The following is a 16,515-nucleotide window of genomic DNA, read 5'->3' as shown; positions in this document are numbered from 1 at the left end:
AAGTGATCAAGTGAAGATGTCATGTTTTCTAGTTCTATATATTCTACAGCAAGTAATAATAAAAACTATATACTATCTAGCTTTGGTTCCCCTCATCACATTTATGACTCCTTTTTGCTCCTTTCCTTGTTCCTCCTGTAATCTTGCATCATTCAATTTCAGCTATATTGCCCCAACCATCTAATCTTTCCCAATGGTACGCTTTTTCATCCACGCGTGTGCTTGTTTTCACATTATCATCAAGTATCAACGATTGCTCGTCCTGACACACGTGTGAAATTAACAAGCTGTTTGCACCTTACTTGGCTTCACGCTGGATTTTACACATTGTGAGAACAAGAAACTAAATGCAGTTATAAAAGCAATAATAAAAATGTCTATTTTTCTCCCCCGTGGTTACCTACAGTACATTATCTCCCGATATTGTTTTATCAGCTTATATGTGGAAAATTTAATCATCCGGTTTCATTTTCGCTACCCCCAAGGTTTCCCTGTCTGGAAACATATCCGTGCATGCATAAACAATGTAAGGCTTGTACTGATGCGCATATATACTAAAATAAAAAGCTGTCATGATGATGTAGAGCAGTTCTGCACCACTGCAAACAAAAATGACAATAATGGCCGTATTGTTCAATTCATCCATCATCAAAATTGAGCATTTTCTTTGGAAAGGCAGTAATAAATAAAGTAAAGAAGTATTAACTGGTTTAGAATGCATTAAGAAGGGAACAAGATTTTTTTTCTAAAAAAATAAAAAATAAAGTAAAAAAGTATTAACTGGTTTAGAATGCATCAAAAAGGGAACAAGATGTTTTTTCAAGATACTGATACGATACCTTGCGAAGGCCATTGTTGTGTGCTGTATAAAATTGTGGTCTGATTTATTATTTTATTTAATCTCATTCAATGAATTGTCCTTATTCATATTTTCCAGAGGAGCCAGATTTCTATCTATGCAGTGATAACTGCCACTTCCTGTTCTATGGTTAGCATCACAAGTTCCTGTCTGAAGGATTTTTTTCCTTTTGAGACATATTTGGAGTTCCCCCATAACGTGAAGCATTACCAAAACCACACTCCAACTCTACACAACTGACAGCAAATTTCCTTCCATCTCTCGACACCTCCAAGGAAATAAACGTGTGTTTTTCCTTTTTGTTTTCACAATAGTTATTATTCCCGCTCTTCGAAAAGCGAAATAAATCCTACGAAATTGAAGAAGGCAAGAGGGCCTGTAGTGCACGCACTTTGTACATATAAACACAAACAGAAGAAGAACAAGGAGTAAACACACAAGCACTGTTTTATTCATGTTGATGTGATGCTAGTGGACATGCACCCGTGAGGAACACTGCTTTTCTCACCTAACACACACCCACACAAAGCACACAATCCTTCTGTAAGCTCTACTCACACGCGCACTCACACACACACACGCACACACACGGACCCTTACAGCCCAGAGTTCACCACAGGACACCAGATGTTTCCAACATCTATTTGCTCTTGGTCCTAATTTGGCCCCCAGAAAAGCAGGTTGTTATTGTTTTCTTCCCCTTTTAACACCAGTGGTTTGTTTGTCACGAGGCAATTTTCACAGATTCTTCACTAAACTTAGTCGACGTGTGTAGCACGCACCGTGGCAGGAAGTGTTTAAACCTGAGGGCAGTTTCTAAAAAAATAAATAAATCTCACACGAACATTTTGAAGTCGGTTTGCTCCAGAGAGGGAACACCAAACAAATTTTTGCCAATTAGAATTCCCTCAGGAAAGAAAAGGCTGTGACAAAAATCGGCATTCAAGCAACACTTTTGGGATGGATTAGAAAGTCATCTGTTGCCGGGGGCAGTGTGTCTGAGGGTGTTAATTGTTGTGTTGCTGAGTCATAAATGTGTGAAAGAGTTTCCTGCTTCATCAGAGGATGTTAGTATGACGTACTTTAAAGAGGTCGAGAACATCGTGTTGTTTCCGACAAAAAAATTCCATCTAGTATTTTTCTTATGTTCGGAATCAGTATGTGAGATGAAGATAGATGAATGTAGGCAAAGAAGGAAAAGTTTTTCTTTTGCCTTGGCTTTTTTATCTTTCATAACTGTGAAAACTTCACAGTGAACATCAATCCAGGTGGATTCTGTGCTTCTCCACTTTTTCTCCAGAGTCTAACACCTTGATTTCCAAATCAAATGCAAACTTTAAAGTGATTTCCAGACCTTCATGCTTCTGTCTGCTTTAAAGTAGATTTGATCTGATGTTAATTTTGTAACAGAACCAATGACGGATACCAAAGGCGGCTTCAATGGGCGTTACTGTGTTTGATTGGCCAAGAAACTGCTGACCTGAGCCCCAAGGAAAATCCCTGAGGTGCTGTCAAGAGGAAGATGAGAGACACTACGTCGACCCAACAATGCAGATGACCCGAAAGCAGCTAACAAAGCAACCTGGGTTTCCACTACACCTGCAAGGCCGCAGGCTGGTCGCCTCTATGCCACATTGATCGTTTTTGATTGGCCTTATGTGATTTTAAAATTTTCTGAGGCTTTTGATTTTAGGTTTGGGTCTATTTTCCAATTTCCGAATCATGCAAGTAGTCAAAAGAATCACATTTTTGTATTCCATTAATCCATATAAAGAATACGAATCCCAAAGGCGTACAAGAACGAGGGAAACTACAAGTGGGTGTTTTGTTGTGCTTGTAACGTTTACTGCAGTCTCTACTGAGAGCCATCCCGGGAAAGAAGCCAACATGTGCGACCCATAAAGCCGCTGCGTAAATTCATTTGTTCTTCTTCACTTCTCGCCAGATTGGCTTTAAAAAGTGCAGGGCACGTTTCAAGTCAAGCGACAAAGTAAATGGAAAGAATCTTGTCGGAAGGATTTGCTTTTGTCTCAACTGCTTTTGGTTGTGTACAAACACAGAGAATGACGAACGGAAATGCTTTGTGGTTTCATTGAGCACGTGAAAACCAAAAGGGATGGAAAAAAGAGCTAGGGATGCGCCGATAAATTCAAAATAAATATGAGAATTCCATCCAGACGCGGGCATTAATGTTTTCGCAACAACCAGTTGCGAGGTGATGTTTGTCCCTAAAGCTACACAAGGTGCTAATGCATCCTAACAAAAGCAAAGTCCTCATCGGTCCTCAAGCATTACTGTAATTCCTAATGGAAAACATTTGCCAAAATTTGAAACCCTTACTTATTATTTGAAGGCCTCCCAAGAAGACAGGTAATGTGTGTAACCATCCCAAACAAGAAGCAGATGCAAAAGCTCACCTGCGGTCTTGGGTGTCCTTTCACGATGCATTGAAGCACAAGAGTGTCTCCCTCTTTGATGGTGTAGATCCTCTCACTGATGTTATCGTCCTTGACGTTGCACGCGGCACCCGAGTGCACAATCTGGGCGTTGGCAGGAGCTTTGGTGCGTGCACGGGTGGCGAGACGGACAGACCATAAGAAGAAGGGGGGAGAAAAAGCAGATTAGGTAATCAGTAAAATCTCTGAAAAGCGAAAAAGGTCAGGAACTTTATCTGAACATGGATACTTTATCAATGTAGACACGTAGACACGTAGAAAACACCCCAAAATGTCAAGGCAAGATGATTTTTAAAGTCTAAATAAGTAACAAGTTGTATTTTTATGCACTGCTCTGATTACTACCATTAGGACGATCAGTGCTAGCTATATAGGCAGTGTGAAGTAATTTGAATACCAAAGGAGATGAATTGGCGTCACCATGGTAATGGCAGAGACATGCAAAGAAAATGATTTGTAATAATACAACATTTATTGTCTGACATAAATATCACAAACATTCAAACAGATCCAAAATCTTTTTTTTTTTTCTCAGCTATGCAACACGTACATTCCTGCATGGTGATTTTTAAATGGAATTCATGACTAATGTATCCCCCAAAGGCTCGCAGTGACCTATGAAGAGCCTTGGCTTGTGAGCAATTAGCATCAACTGTCCTCACTCCCCCTGTGACGATGGGAGACAGAAGAGCGGAGGGGATGGGGGGGGCGGGCAGACGAAGCAAACCAGCGGGCGAGGAGGGAAAAAGGCCAGAGAGGAGCGTTAAACCCTCGGGAGAGTCGCGGGAGTCGGGACAGCACAATGATGTGATTAGAATCGATTCACGCGGAGAACAAATCCACACGGTGCTCAACAACTGTTAGCACTGAACAGACAGCGTGTGAGTGGGCGGCCTGTTCACCTCACAAGTTCAAATCGTGTCAGGTAATGTCACAGCTCATCTCAAGTTCAAGATTTGAGTTCATGCTTCTGCTTTTCAAACTGGGAAACAGTCGAAACACAAAAACCAAGAAAAAAAAACCTCTTTAATCGACAAGTGGTTCTTGTTTTGTTTTTTATAAGTGGCTGTTTGGTTCAAGGACTTCCCTGATAATTACACAGCAGAACCCAGAGGTTGGATTCCTAGTTAGAAGGGCAGTTTAGTAGCAGTTAATGTGGGAGGGAGGGTAAAGCTTAGCATGCCCTGTGTACACATGATCATGCTCACAGAATTTAAAGTCTGAGCATCCAAAGGATCCCACAATTGAAATTGTGTGCTTGATCTAGGACGAGTGTGTGGGAATAAGTTCAGAAGACAGGGAGCTGATATAAATGGTGAATAATTGTCTGCTTATCGCTGATTGGCGTGTCTGCATTAGTTTGCCTCTCCGGAGAGGCGAGGTCGGAGAGAGCAGCTTCTCTGTCTGCTACCGCCTCTGGCAGCTTGGCAGTTTCGGCTGTCTGATCGGTGAAAGGCGTGACGGCAGAGAGGCGGATATGCGGGAGATGGAGAGAAATGTGAGACAGAGGAGTGATGGAGAAAGAGGAATGGGGAGGGGGGATTACTACACTGCTTTGGTGAGTTCTGTCTGAAAGGTGCAAACAACTACAAGGAACCGAGTCTAACACCTCTCATTGACATGGAAGACAATGTAATTATTGAATGGACCAGTGATGAAAAAAAAAACAGCTAGTGAGGGTACAGTCAGACCACTCAAAGAAACAGGACACTCAACATGTCTTGGAAAAAAGAATTTCTGGTCACCCTGCCCGATGAAGAGAAGTCGGTAAGATAGCATCCAAGCTGGCTGACCTTGCGCAAAATGCAATTTACACCTTCACCTTATCCAAAACTGTAAAAACAATCGGGGTAAAAGTAACTTACTTTGTGTCAAACAGAAGAGCTTGAACGTTTAAGTACTCAAAGAACGATCATGCCTCACTGAAGATTCTAAGCTTCCACCTGTAGAGCTCCAAAAACATCATTTGAAAACAACCAAGCTCTACAGAAAATGGATGAGCGGATGAGAAATGTGTCTGACAGTGTGAACTGGGACCAAATCTTATGTCGTGCTGTCACATTGTGAAGACTACATTAAGCAAGGTCCCTCTTGTGAAAATCTCTTCCTCCTAACATTGGCGCCGTGTTCCGTGCTGCTCAGACACGCATCAATTGAGTTAGCGTGAAAGACGAACATCAATCTTTTGAATCTGCTGCTGCTCCACCAGGAATCCTTCCAACGGTGTTGATCCATCAATCAAAATAAAAAAAAGTACATGAAGACACTGATTGAATGTGTTGTCTCCACATGCTTGGAAACATTCAATGTACATTAGTCACATGTGGAACATTGCAAGTAGCCGCTCTGATTAATTGAGTCCTCACAGCCTGCCATGTTTGTTTTTGTGTCTAGGCGACAGGACATCTCTCTCAAAAAACAAACAACGCCATTGGACGGCTGCTTAAAAAGTGTTTGACGGAGCGCCGGTTGCAATGTGTGTGCGTCAGAGCGACTGGTGTATCTTATGTTTGTGTGTCGTGTATATCCGAATGTTTCGCGAAGGAATTCCCGCCGAGGCTCATGAATTCCCACTGAGGCTCATGAATCCGTTGGAAGGCGGAGCCACGCAGGAACGTGATTGATATGCGTAGTTATTTTATGGGGCCGCTCATGCATGCAGATGAGCTCCGTTTCAATTCCCTTCGTTCACAGGAGGCCGCTGAGATGCTTTGGCACTTCCTCTGCTATCATGGCGGGAAAAGAAAGGCTAACGTCGGAAAGGAAGAAGCATCACTGGTGTTGATGCCACCAAGTGATTCCTTCACACCAGCATACAGACAACAACAAGAAAATACTCTTAGCTCACAGAGTGACGAGATCTAAACAGTTGATGCCATGACCCTCATCCAACTCCCATGAGTTCTCTTTCATCATAGCTCAAGTGGGCCTATGGATATCAAAATACGGCTGCTGCATTGATTTAACATTTGACCTGACCGGTAAATGGCCGCCGTACATGAAAGTACTATCCAAAGTAACCTTAATGGTGCTTTCAATCAAATACAAGTTGCTGATTATGTGCTTACCCATAAAGTTGATACACTCAGGCATGTGCATTCACACTACACAGGTCAGAGAGTTTGAAGTAGTAATATTAGACATAAGTAATGAGCGAAAAACCTTCTACAAGCCAACAAATAAATAGACTTGATTGTTGAATAGCCTCCAAAAGAGACATAATGGGAACCAAGAAAAGCCTACGCTAACGTGACCATGAAGAAAAGAAGATTGCAGCCATCACGGTCACATTTTGATTAAAGGTTTGAACAAATGTTTATTGAACAAAGATTTATAGATTTGACACAGGTGTGAAATCCGACGTTCTTTTGTTGAAATTAATTTGCAGATCGGGCCATGGTTATGACAGTCCATTTCTAAAACATCAGACAAACAAGAAGCAATATCATATTGTCTCTTTCCAAAAACTTTTTTTCTTCAAATTAAGCTTGTCAGAACAGTTTGCATGAAGTTTGACTTAGACTTCAACAGCAACTCCACAGTTTCTTCTCCAGGATGAAAAGAGTCAAAGAGATAAAATTGACTTAGATCTTTTTGAAAGATGGATGGAAGTGATGAGATTAGAAGGGTTAGGTGTGTTGAAGTGAAACAAAAATGTCTAACGGGAAAAAGTATCAGTTCACAGAAATTGCTGCCTTGGATTATGAATACATGTAAGATTACAATAAGAATACCATGTACACAGCAAACACTGTTGATGAGCTGACATTGACACCAGTTTAACCGTTAACATTAGCCTTGTGAATAAAAAACATCAAAAGTAGTTTAATGAGTCAGGCAACAGATTGTGTATGATACAATAAGCGGTTGACAAGCTACTTAAATCAGATCTTAATGTCACCGTTGATCTCTGTGTGCCATATTTGTTATGTATGTGCTCAAGATCTACAAGATCTAAAAAAAACGGATCACTATGACAGGATAAGCTACGTCCCCAAAGACAGCATTTTTTTTCTCTCTGTACAACAATGGCATGAAAACGGGAATTCAAAGACAGTTTCTCTTAAATAGGATCATCTACTTCCTTGATAGTAATTATAACTTAACCTGATTAAAACACATTTTGAGACAAAAGCCACACCAGAAGGCTCTCATCGAGGATCTGCGCTCGCAGGCTGGCTCATAAAGGTTTAAAAAATTGGCACTGTAGCAAGGAGCTCCATCCATACACGTATTGTGCTTTAAAAGCGTTTGGTAAAATGTTAAAATCATGTCTAAAATGAACTGGAAGATGTTCAAATTAGGGTGATATTGTCTATTCAAGTCAGTCGTGTTGGGAATCTGCTGGAGGCAGGTTTTTTTTTTTTCCCATTAAAATCCAAAAGATACTTGAAATAGAAGGGGCTTTTGGTTGGAAACAGTAATCAGATCTTGCATGAGGTTGTTGTTTTTCAACAAGCTGAATCAATAAAATGACTTGTCTCTGTCTACTGTGAGGGGATCATGTGGGTGTCTAATATATGTGACTTTCAATTCTTTTATTATTAAGTCCCATGAAATCCTCCTTCTTTTTGGCATTTGGTATCATTATCAAGATTGAAAATTGAGAATTGAAAGGACACTGCAGAGACAGGTAACAAACAACCCATTCTAAGAACAAGGTTTCTGATTTGCTCCTCGGCTTTCCCCACATCTTTCCCACCAACCTCTGTGTGTCTCGTAGCATCTGTTAAGGCAAGAACCAATGATGTGAGCGAAAGACAGGGGATGGTAACATCTGGTGAGGAGACCAAAAAAAAAACTTCAGCTTCCTTTGAGTATGTGAGCGTGGCACCATCCATATGCCACCTAAACCTCCTTAGGTGTAACATATGGTGATTCTGGTCAAGCTAGCTAGAATAGTACGAGTGTGATGACGAGAGGCATGGAATAATACTTCCATCTTCTACGAGTGTGCCGTGATAGAGAGGAGAGCGGAGGCAGCACAGGCCAACGGGAATATAACCTCAGGATGACGGGGAGGGAAGAGGAGAGCGCAGCTTTATATTTCCAAGGCGATGAGGTCGTCTGCCTGACTGTCGACATGACCTAATTCTACTCAACCGTATTACGCCAACTCCTTTTTAATGACACATACGGAAGCGGATAACGAGAAAAAGAATTCCTTGTGCGTGCGTGAGGAGTAGTCGGAAAAGTAGCGAGCCAGGTGAAGTGGGCGGAAGGAAGGAGGTAAGAAGAAAGGATTCGGAGGAAGCGGAGAGCGGGAATTAAAGGCTGGACTGGATAAGGGAGAAGGTGGCGGGAGGGTTAGATGTAAAGTTCCAAAAAAACCAAATCAGAAGCAGAGGGAAAGAGTTTGAAAGTGTTTCTGAATTCAGCGGAACAGAAATACTAAATGAACTCATCTATAATCTCGGATTTTAATACAGTGGATGGGCAGAAAGTAATTTGTTCCAGGACGCTGGTCAACTCTAATTTGTTTGGATTGAAAATAAAAACAACTTCCACAACCCTCAGCCATCTTTTAATTAAAAAAAAAAAAATCATTAGCAGCTAATTTCTGAAATTTGACAGCTTCATTAAAAAAAAAAAATGTTGAAATACCAAAAGACACCCATGGCAAGGAACATCTTTTTGGCAGTGAATGAAATGATTGAAAAAGCAATAAAATTTAAAAACATAAAAAAAAGTACAAGAGTGGGTCTGTCAAAGTGAAAGAAACACAAGGTCTCAATTCAATAAAGCTGAAGACAAGGAGGCGTCAATGCACAACGGCCTATATGAGCCTGTCAACTTTGGATATTAATATTAGTTTCACACAAACCCACCGGAGTCGCTTCACTAATTGATCAACGACGCATTGTTAATGTGTCACCTCGCTTTTAGCTGCCATCAAGTCCTAATGAGGAGTTCGAGGTGGGATTTAAAAATTGTGACACATTTTCTGTGCTTGCACGTGACACAAAGCACACCTGTTAAGTGACTAGTTGACATCTAAGGCGCATATCAAATTTTTCCCGCAGCATCTGATGATGACGAAAGTGTTTTCAGATCTCATTTCTTGCTGGAAAGACGATGCAAGCTGACCACATTTACCAAACAAACAGTGGAATGCACTTTGTGGCTGTATAGATTACAAAGGCAGTGATTCTTTGACAATGTGTTATTTAACAGCGGATTAAAAATTCACCAGATACAAAAGCCCAGATCTGATGGTGGTGGCTTGTACAATGACAGGAATTCAGAAACAAGAAAAAACATGGGGGAAAACTACAATTTAATGGAGCGCATTCAATAGAACAATTTGTCAATTGACTGCAATGTTCTCGTGCGTTGTCTGGAATGCAGACGAATTTAAATGAAGCATAATCTTGCGACCGGCCAATGACAGGATCTCATCAATCTGTCAACTGAGTCCCGCGTGAATTTACCCATTCCGATACGATCTCCAAACCATTTTTACAAGACTGGGATGAAATTGAGAAAATAATGGATTTCTGCCAAACACTAAAATATCACTCGATGATGGATTGCGTCTGGGCAATTTCATTGATCAGGTCATTTTTTTTTACTTTTATGGACTAACTCCAACTAAACACTCGTTTTCAAAGTGCAAGTGTCAATCACACCCTGATTGTTTTAAATTAGGTCCACTTATTCAACATCCAATACAAAAAGCTTTTGACTGCCGTGCCATAAAGGTGTAATTCGTCGTAGTGTAGAATCCTGACCAATAAAACTTAAGCAAAACCTCAGTGATGGTGAGGTTGGCACATTTTTAGGCCACCACGGGAAATACTGAGACATTATTAATTATCCCTCGGGATGTTGTTTTCGTACACAAATCTAAAAGCATTAGGCCCTTTGAGCTCTCATCTTGTCATCTGGGTACCTCTGTAGTTTCACTCTGCGTCTTGGTAAAAGCTGCATGAGTGCCTGGGTAACATAACTGGCTCTTTTGAAGTCTTCTCTCTCCTGTTGTCGTCAAACAACTACAAGTGGAGGAAGATTGTTGAAAGTGAGAAAAATGTCTCCTAATTGGCAGCATGCAGAAGAAGATGGGACCAAAGAGGTGCTCTGATTGAATTAAAAGTGATGCGGCAGGCAGGCACAACAAGGAGGAGGTAGTCCATACCAACGGGCCATTTCTTTAGGTACGCCTGCACAATATGATGAAGCTTGCTACAAGGATTGCCATTTTTTTTATTTCTTGACAAAAAAATAATGCTCACTTTTGACCGACACAGTTAAACAATGTTACCAGAATATTATATATGAAGTGAAAGTGGAGTTTAAAAAAAAACATGACTCCACATGTGAACTCACCTAAGAAAGTTTTATCGTGCTTTGGTGCTGCTTTTTTGGTTAAATTGGTCTCAGATGGGTTAGATTGGGGCCTTAGAAATGACAAAATTATACACGAAAGATATTTTGTTTTTCTAATAGCCATGCATCTTGGGATCCGTTGTATCACAAAAACAACCAGAGTATTGAATACACTCTTCTACACTCAGGGGTATTGTGTCAAGGTTAGAATAGATTGTATTGTAACATCACTGTGTGGCATAACCGTGGCAACGCTGCAGATCGACAACGAGAGAATGTGTAGAAAGAAAACATATTCCATAACATTGCCACACGCATATCAGAGTTCAGTGAGCAGAAAATTCGGCAGCCAGGTAGAACCAACACAGAAAAGGTGCGGTAAGACAAACAAACTAAATAGAAGGTGAAAGAAGGAAGTGAAGACAACAGAGAGAGAGGGAGGGGGGAAAAAAACGTGAGCAAGAGGTAGAAAGAGAGAGCGATGTCAGTCAGTAAAATGCCACCCAGCCTGTCACATATCTCTACAATATTAATTAGCCCGTGCCACACTTGTGAATAATGGAAGAGTCCTATTTAACCAAACTGAATTATTTAGCAGCTGCTTGGCCTCGTGTATATAACGGGATCAATAAGCTGCGAGCGCAGGTAATAAAATTCCAAAGAAAGAAGGAGGTGAGGCTCACCTGCATTTCCATCCAAAGTATGTGTGTGTCATGAGCGTTAAAAAAATGATCATATTGAATGGATTAGCATTACAAATGTGATTAAATGTCAGCATGTGCCTAAAAATGGAGCAGATATACAGTAGTGTATTTGTAATGCTTGTTTTATGGCCTCCCCAAACATACCGAGGCATGAAGTCATAAAAATGGTTATAATCAATTGATCCCAGCTGACTTTCCTATCCCCGGATTGGTCATCAGTCAGTCCAAGCAGCCAATTCTCTCAGACTCCCATTTACACCATGACCAAGATGGAACTGAACTTAACCAAAAAGTCCGGCGAGCAAACCATCAATGTCTCTCAAAATCAATTATCTTAATGTTGGTGGAGAATTACAAACGACTTGAGCGCCGGTGAGAATTGTCTGCTGCTTATTGTCAGCACAAATATACGCAAACTCAAGATGTTAGCCCACCGCAAAAGGATCTTTGCAATTCGAGGTCAACACTAAATAACTCCATTAGCAAAACTGTTTTGCTGGGGAAGAAAAAGCTTGACCTTGTCCTTCAACTAAGTGCATGATTCCGGCGAACATTTTGTGAGCATCTTTGTGTACGCTCTGTACCAAAGCCAAGTTGTGTGCGTTTGTCTTGGCTACACACTGCAATTCTTTTTACGATAGATCAGAACTGCCATTATCACCTTTCTGGGAAACGGATGCAAGCAGAAATTTGGAAGATCTCATTTGGATATGTATCACATAGTGAATAGGAGTTTTTGCAGCTCAAGAAGTTTGCTGGCAAAGAAATGACTCTTCAGTGCCACAAATGGCCAAAAAGGAAGGCGCTTCAAGGCTGTAGGGCGAACTTATGATTGTATTTGATTGCAAATTGATCATCAGTCCCGGCTTTGAAACTTGCCTTGACAACGGCAATTGAAAACACATTTGTAGGGTTATCAAGTCTGTATTATCAACACAAAAGAAAATAGAGACAGCAGCAAACAAGATGATGCCATGTAAATTTATGACACAGCCGAGCATCCAAACAGAATTTGTTCAAACTCTGACTTCAGACTTATTTTGTCCATCTCATCAGATATATTCACAATCGTGGACAGTGTACTGATTTTCCAAATGAGGAGAACTTAATAAAACAATTGGAAAATTGTAAGAAATTTGTGAAAATTGGTGTTATTAGTATACCCAGGTTCAAACAGGAAACACGGTAAGTGTAAAAAAAAAAAAAAAAGTATCTCTTGGCAGAAGAGAGAATGTGATGAGGGGAACATAAAAAGGAGGAGGAAATGAGTTGCCGGACTGAAAGTGAAGCAGCAGCAGCTCAGACAAGGATGAAAAATGGGCAAGACAACATAGAAGAGGAAGATTTATAGTTTCGGTTGAAGTGAATGATGAAATCATGGAGAAAACACTCTGTCACCTGTGGTGAGGTATTAGTTGTAGAAGGATTTATTTATTTTTTATAATAAGAGCCCAATCCAAAATCTACAGATGTTGAAGTAGATTGCAGCTAACGAGAAAAGCGTGGGAAAAAAGATACTCGGGTGACCCTGCGATTCTTGTTTGCACTTAAAATGGACTTAATGGAGGCAAACGAGATACAGAAAAACATTCACACACTTTTGCATGCTTACTCAAGCATAAAACTGTGTAATGTACATGAGCGCCTATGGAAAAAGTATGGAGTCGTTAAGTTCTCGCTCGCCTTGGGAGAACCGAGCCTTCACCAAGATGTTTTTCTCAGTGAGCGGCCGTTAATTTAGGAATAAAAATGTAGTTCAGAGCCACGCTCTGAGCCACAACAAATTTTTCGCATATGGCTGCGTGTCTTGGGGGCCGTGTAAATTGATCAAAGCTGAGCTCAAGTGCGGCGTGCTAATGCTTAATGTACCGAAGGCAAAAAGCCATCTACCAGCCTTCATTAAATGCTCGCACGCGCCAAATGATGCTCTACTATTTCCGTAGGTCACAGCGTTGTCCAAAATACATGTGATACTCTTCCAGTAATATGGTTAATTAGCTTATTAAATCCTCTGATGAAACTGCATCAGCCGTGGAACATTAACTGGGCTTTTTGAGGGATTTCTCGCAGAATCCATAAAGATGAGAGTCCTGCCCTCTTGATTTTTTGATTGTGTTTTAATTTTAATTTCTTTTTCTTTCCGAGTAAGATGACACTGCAGTGGGAGTCAATCTTGTAAATAAAAATGTATTTTTTCATGATTGGTATGGAAAAGAACAGGCGCTAAAAATATTGATAGTGGTGATAAACTGTGTTTAACTTGAAAAATAAGCCCTAATAATCAGATTTTTTTTTTTTTACAGTTGTCATGTGAGGGCATTCAAAGATTGTGTTTGGAGTCAGTTTATTTTTATGATGTACTAGATGGTGGCTCAACTTTTTTACCTTCGGTTAAAGTGCGATAAAATGTGACGTGTGAGTTGTATCTGACACAATTTACCATCGCATTAAACTATTAAAGTTACGACCGTGACTCTTTGTTTTAGCACGTTCTAAAATGAACACTGGCGTGGAAACATGGTGCATCCGTGGCTGGTACGTCGGCAGCCACATCGCCAATATTCCTTGCGTTGCCATGGCAATTAACCAGGCTTGGGAATATCATAGTCACTGGCACTAGAGGCATATGACTCTCACATTTGGGGCTCACTCGGCTGACAAACGAATTAAATAAAGCCCAGTTTAGGTCCGTGCTTAAAGCCCCGGTTGTGTTATTTGCAGGGATTCAAGGCAAATAGTGACTAACTGCCAAGCACAGGCTCCTAACGTCTCTCTAAATACTACCAAACACCTCATAAAACGGCCATTTCTTGCCTTATTGGTAAATATATTTATACTGCAATCTGCCTCATAATGGTGGAAACACAGTAAAGGTCAATTTCCTTTTTGAATCTGCAGTCTTGTCTTGTGGTAATTTTAGGTTGGCTAAAAGCTAGAACATAACAATCCTTGATACTGTTATCAAAATACGCAAACGCTAAGGCCATCTGTTTTTAATTGTGAAAAGTACATGAATCTAATCTAAATGGCCAGATATGTTTATGACGATGCAAATTTATGTTAATCTAAATACATCTCTAAATAACTTTTTTTGATATATAAAAATATTATCTGTTACTAATATTGACTTACCAATTCTGAAATTTTCTATGAATTTTTAAAATAATCTACCAATAAACAGAGAGTGACTACAAAAAAAATTCTCACCTCACCAAATAAACTTGACACAAATATCCCAGTCTGTGTCTGGAGATTAAAATCTTCCTTGTATACTTTTATCTGTGTCGTATGTTATGGTTCTCATGTTTAGACCAACGCTCCCAGTTATTATCACAAATATAACTTGGTCACGTTGCAAGCCTCACACTCAATAAGCTAAATTATTCACATTCAATCCAGTTCCCTCATCAAACAATCAATAAATAAACAAGTTTGCACATTTAAGGAGTGTTTGCGTTTGGGCTTGTATTTCTATGAACATGGTTATTTTTATTGAGTAATTTAAGAAGAAATATATGTCTTTATAAATAAAAGCAAGTCTGTATGTAGTAGTGGCTCTAATAGCTTCTCTTCTACCTCGCCGTACCTTTGCTGGCTGTTTAAGCACAAGGCAGAGATGAATAATGAGGCTATTATAACCACAGCGGACCACAGAGCATCGTCTGCTTCTGTTCGATTGTATGCGTTAGCGTGTTTAGATGGAAGTGTGTTTGTGTGTACTTGTGTGAGACTTTGGACCGTAAGCCTGTGTGTGTCCTCGTCGTCAATAAGGCTGATGGATCCTCGCTCTACATTTTCCACACTCGTGCTGCTACAATGGGTGCGATTCATTATTCAGTTTATGGAATAAGTCCTGTTATTCAGTTTGTGCGTGTGCATCTGTATCTAGACAAAGAAATTTTGTTGCCCATTGAAATGTTTTTTGCTGTGGATGTCTTCCTCAGGTGCTTTTTTCATCATCATCATTATTTGTCGTGTCCACTTTGGCAGCTGGGATTGGCTCACCTGTGGCCCTATTGCAGCCTAACACGATGGAAAATGGATGGATGGATACAATTTTCTACTCCAACAATATTGTTATCATTATTTCCAAAAGTGAGTCAAGGGTCAGGCTGGGAGAACCTCCGATGACTTGTCTAGGGTATTCTCCAAAGACTTGTCTCACATCACAGAACCGGTTGAGCATTTGAGCGACCCGTGAAACCAGCATCGACTTCTCTTCAAGGACACGTCGGCGGATATCGTATACACACTCCTGTCAAGCCTGCTGACATAAAACACCAACTATCTGGTAGAATGGGGGAAAATGCAATTCACTATTAACATGTCCAATTTATAAGAAGAGATTTATTGAACTTGTGCAGCGCTCCTCGCTTACAATTATTCTCCGACGGGCATTATCGTTAATAAAAGAGATAAATTAAAGATGTCTTGTCAAGCTCAAGGACAGCAACAGAGAACAACAGAGAAGCTTCCGCAAAATAACCCAAAGGTAGTCACGGCGCTTTTAAAAGCCGAGCCGGCGCGCATGAATCAACTTGGCAGACAGCCGACACTCCGGTGAACAACATTTATATTGCGTCAACAAGTTTCAAATCAATTTGGCGCCAATAAAAGAACATATTTTCTTGGGCTTGTGTTCAAAGCTGTCAGTGCCAAGCTGAAAATGCAGCAATTCCACAAGTGGGATGAAGATGAAAGTGCACAAAATCCCCAAACATGCACATAGCAACAAATAACACATCCCTCTGGAGGACTATTTATAACTCATACAGTTTTATCTTTTTCCATCAACTATGTCGTTTGTTTTGCGTATAGTGAAATCATTTTAACTCTTTGTCAAGCGCTACAATTCTGTCCGACCATTGCAACACAGATGTTGGCGCCTCTTAATGAGATGCGCGCTTAAACAACAAGGCAAATGCACAGTCATATGCATATTTAATGTGTTCTCTGTCAATAAGATTTAATTACTATGTTGCATGCTTAGCTATGAATGTTTTATGACAAAATGGCCATTAATGTAAACAAGTTGGTCATTGTGTCCTTTGTTTTCACTTGAATTATGTCCGCATTCAACCGACAAACCAAAAAGGTCAAGTCGTGTGAATATGCTCGAAATCGAGCAGGAGTTTGAAAATGTTTCATTAAACAACAAGGAGAGTCACAC

General features: G+C 40.4%; 1 protein-coding gene across 7 annotated transcripts in view; it reads right to left on the bottom strand.

Moving 5' to 3' along the window:
• mdga1 (MAM domain containing glycosylphosphatidylinositol anchor 1) overlaps positions 1-16,515 on the bottom strand; it is a 96,447-nt gene that overhangs the window by 63,794 nt on the left and 16,138 nt on the right. For all 7 annotated transcript variants that reach the window (XM_088370950.1, XM_088370949.1, XM_088370951.1 and 4 more), the window contains one exon: positions 3,277-3,416. In XM_088370950.1, coding sequence (XP_088227076.1) covers positions 3,277-3,416 — 140 coding nt within the window. The remainder of the gene's footprint in view (positions 1-3,276; positions 3,417-16,515) is intronic.

The sequence above is a fragment of the Syngnathus floridae genome, chromosome 3, assembly GCF_059516105.1.
Source record: "Syngnathus floridae isolate MCC-2025c chromosome 3, RoL_Sflo_1.0, whole genome shotgun sequence".
Taxonomy (NCBI): domain Eukaryota; kingdom Metazoa; phylum Chordata; class Actinopteri; order Syngnathiformes; family Syngnathidae; genus Syngnathus; species Syngnathus floridae.
Note: the sequence above shows the minus strand (reverse complement) of the source record. Positions and strands in the feature narration are given on the sequence as shown.